We start from the raw sequence: 2,935 nt of genomic DNA, 5'->3' as shown, positions 1-2,935 counted from the left end.
CGTTTAACACAAAACGTCACTTGCAGCAATGAATTGTGGGTAATACACTTTGCCAAAGTCTGTAAAAATGCGGACTTCGCGTAAGGGCAGAATAGGACCCAAAATGGGTGTGGGGAAGGGCGGATGTGGAGAATGTGGGACACACTACAACCTTTAATCTTCAACATGATGCAGAGGGAGAGGACTGGGCCTCAGTCCCTGCTTGCGTTTGGAAGTGCCTTTTGGAACAGTCGCCTAGCAACCTCTCAGCCAGTAGAATGAAAGTGTTATGCTGGGTGCGTTTGTTTCCTTCTATAGCGGGTGAGCCTGTGTGGCTGCTATTGATTGTAGTAACCTGCGCCACCCACTGGATGTAGGGAGCTGGTTGGATCAACAAACTCCCGCCTAAGATCAGTAGCTGTTAGCGACCAGTAGCTGTTAGCGACCAATAGCTCTGCTGGCAGATGTCAGAAAGCTGACATCGTCCATGATTGGTCAGTGAGCAGCGGGTCCAAGCAGTGACTAAGTGTCAGCAGGAGAAGTTTCGAGAGCAACCATTACAAGTTTTGAAAAGAAAGACATGAAATCCTGGTTTCAGACTGAACATGTGTGCTCTTGGATTATGGCAGGAAAATTTCCCCATAAATCATGTTCAAGAGGGTGCCAATAGTTTTATTTGGAATAAATAAATAAAATTATTTTTATTTATGAAGAATGTCATAAAGTCCTGACTGAGGGCTGTGAGTCTGTGGAGGTTTGGCTGCTGGACTGAGCAGAACCTCAGAGTTCTGGTTCTACTCAGGTTCTTCTCCTCTTTTCAGCGGAGCTATTTTGGTCGGGTTGTGCAATGTTCAAACCTGGAGAATGATGGGAGGAAATCTTGTTTTGATGATATCACATCTGAATTTCTTATTTCTTTCTCACGCGTGCTTCCATCAGTCCATGACCTTTAACCTTTCATGTGATGTCGTTAGTATTTGATTCGAGATCAAACTTGACATCAGGCAGATACTATCAAACAGCATGTATTGCTCCACACAGCCCTTTGAGACGTGGATATTACACACACTGCTGTTGCCATGGTAACAGGATATATTGTTCAGCACCAGCGACCCGTCCTTTGGATCCAAACCTATCACTCTGATCAGCTCTAAACTGAGTGAAACAGAACAAAAAGGTTTATGGGTTTTCTCCAAATCTGATTTCCCTGAAGCGGTACCAGTGCCGGGCCCCCTCAGGGCGGTACCGGGCCCCCTGAACTCCTCCTCATCCATAAGTAAAGCTCTCTGCGTTACAGATGGCTCAGGGACGTCCAGCTGAAGACACTCTCTGTCCTTTGGATGTCAAATCAACGAAGACCAGTAGAGACGTGGCGGACGGCGGGTTAGAGGAAGAGGAAGCAGCACCTGGTTCAGGTAAGCTTTCACCCAGCTGGAGGGGGGCCGGGTCATGATGTCGGGGTCACAGACAGGGCAATGCCTGTGGTGGGCAGAGCCAGTCGCTCACACCTTGTTTTCTGTCTCGTATTCAGGCCAGGTGGAGCTGACCTGGGACTTGGTTGCTATGGAAGCCAGTGAGTGCAGCGATGTGGAGCTGGGACAGCTGGACCTGGATCTGGACAGGAAGTCCAGACAGCACAACCTGACGTCCAGGAACGTGCGAGCCATCCTACACGTGAGTAACACAGGTAGTCCAGAAGGTGGCGTGTTCTGGGCTCGGTGTAACACGGCTTGATCTTCTACAGGAGGTGATAACACACGAACATGTGGTCGCCATGATGAAGGCTACCATCAGAGACACCCAGGACCTGCCCATGTTTGTGAGTTCTGATTGGCTAACAGGCTGTGGAGTCATCAGACCCAATGCTTTACAGTGAAGAGATTACAGCAGAGGGTTCTGGTTCTGGGAACAGCAGGGGAACGGGTTCCTGAATTCATGGTCAGTCTGTGACTCTAACCGACTGGAACCGTTTCTGAAAGGAATGGTTCTGCAGCAGTGGTGGAGATGATCCAAACCTTCAGTAAATGCTGTTGGTAAATCGGATCAGAACCCATTTTAGATTCGCTTTTGTTGAAGGATCCGGAACATTCTGCAGTAAATCCTGATTCTCAACCTCAGTTCTGGTTCTGAATGTTTTTTATGATTCTTTTCCCCTAGGAGACCAAGATGACCCGGTCCAGACTGAAGCAAGCTGTTCAGCAGGGACAGGTTGGTACTGGATCAGAACCAGCTGAGCAAAACCAGCTGAGCAGAACCAGCATGTTGATCTTTCTGTCTGTTTGTAGAGTCTCAACTGGACCCTGCCGGCTCCAAACCTGTCCAAGGTAAACCCAGCCTTCTCTCTACCTGTAAGTTGAAGCGGGCCGTGGTGCCGCTGGTGGTTTTCCTGTGGTTGGTTCGGGTCTTGGTGCTGCTGGAGCCGGGTTGGTGACCTCTCTGTTGTAGCTGCAGAGGAACAACCTGAGGTCTGATCTTTTATAACTTCTTATCGTTCTAATGAAAAGTATAATTTAGGAAAAGTTGGTATCACAGAGTGAGACAAAACATGATCAGTCTGTGAGAAGTTTTGATGCAGATTCAGGGGAAAAAAGAACTGATGAAGTTTTTTATGAAAACCTTGATGAGGATTTCCTGAAACTGTTCCAGAAACATCAGGGGCCTGTATCAAACCCTGCGCTGTTTTCACACTGAAACTTGGCGTAGGACAAATTTAGAAAAGTGCAGCGAACAAAAAAATCCAGATGTATGAAGCCGTGCTGCAATCAGACCTGCTCACCTTTCCTCTATAAATCCTGATTTGGGGGAAACGGAGCAGCTGCTGCTCCGCCTGTCGCCTCCATGAATACATATTAATGTAAATTAGTATAAATACCTGGAAGTCTGCCGGCACCTGAAGCAGTAACCATGGCAACCATCCTGGCTAACAGCAGTATAAGCATCTATAATAATAATAATA

General features: G+C 47.6%; 1 protein-coding gene across 2 annotated transcripts in view; it reads left to right on the top strand.

Annotated features, from left to right (window-relative positions):
• The window catches only part of LOC103131146 (GON-4-like protein), a 4,822-nt gene extending 2,003 nt beyond the window's left edge, over window positions 1-2,819 (top strand). Inside the window, exons 3-7 of one of the 2 annotated variants that reach the window (XM_016666426.1) lie at window positions 1,262-1,394; window positions 1,511-1,653; window positions 1,724-1,798; window positions 2,137-2,187; window positions 2,265-2,819. In XM_016666426.1, coding sequence (XP_016521912.1) covers window positions 1,277-1,394; window positions 1,511-1,653; window positions 1,724-1,798; window positions 2,137-2,187; window positions 2,265-2,336 — 459 coding nt within the window. In that variant the 5' untranslated portion in view covers window positions 1,262-1,276 and the 3' untranslated portion in view covers window positions 2,337-2,819. The remainder of the gene's footprint in view (window positions 1-1,261; window positions 1,395-1,510; window positions 1,654-1,723; window positions 1,799-2,136; window positions 2,188-2,264) is intronic. The other variant, XM_007542729.2, reaches the window with a different exon arrangement.
• The last annotated feature ends 116 nt before the right edge of the window (window positions 2,820-2,935 follow it).

The sequence above is a fragment of the Poecilia formosa genome, unplaced genomic scaffold (assembly GCF_000485575.1).
Source record: "Poecilia formosa unplaced genomic scaffold, Poecilia_formosa-5.1.2 Scaffold723, whole genome shotgun sequence".
Classification (NCBI taxonomy): domain Eukaryota; kingdom Metazoa; phylum Chordata; class Actinopteri; order Cyprinodontiformes; family Poeciliidae; genus Poecilia; species Poecilia formosa.
Note: the sequence above shows the minus strand (reverse complement) of the source record. Positions and strands in the feature narration are given on the sequence as shown.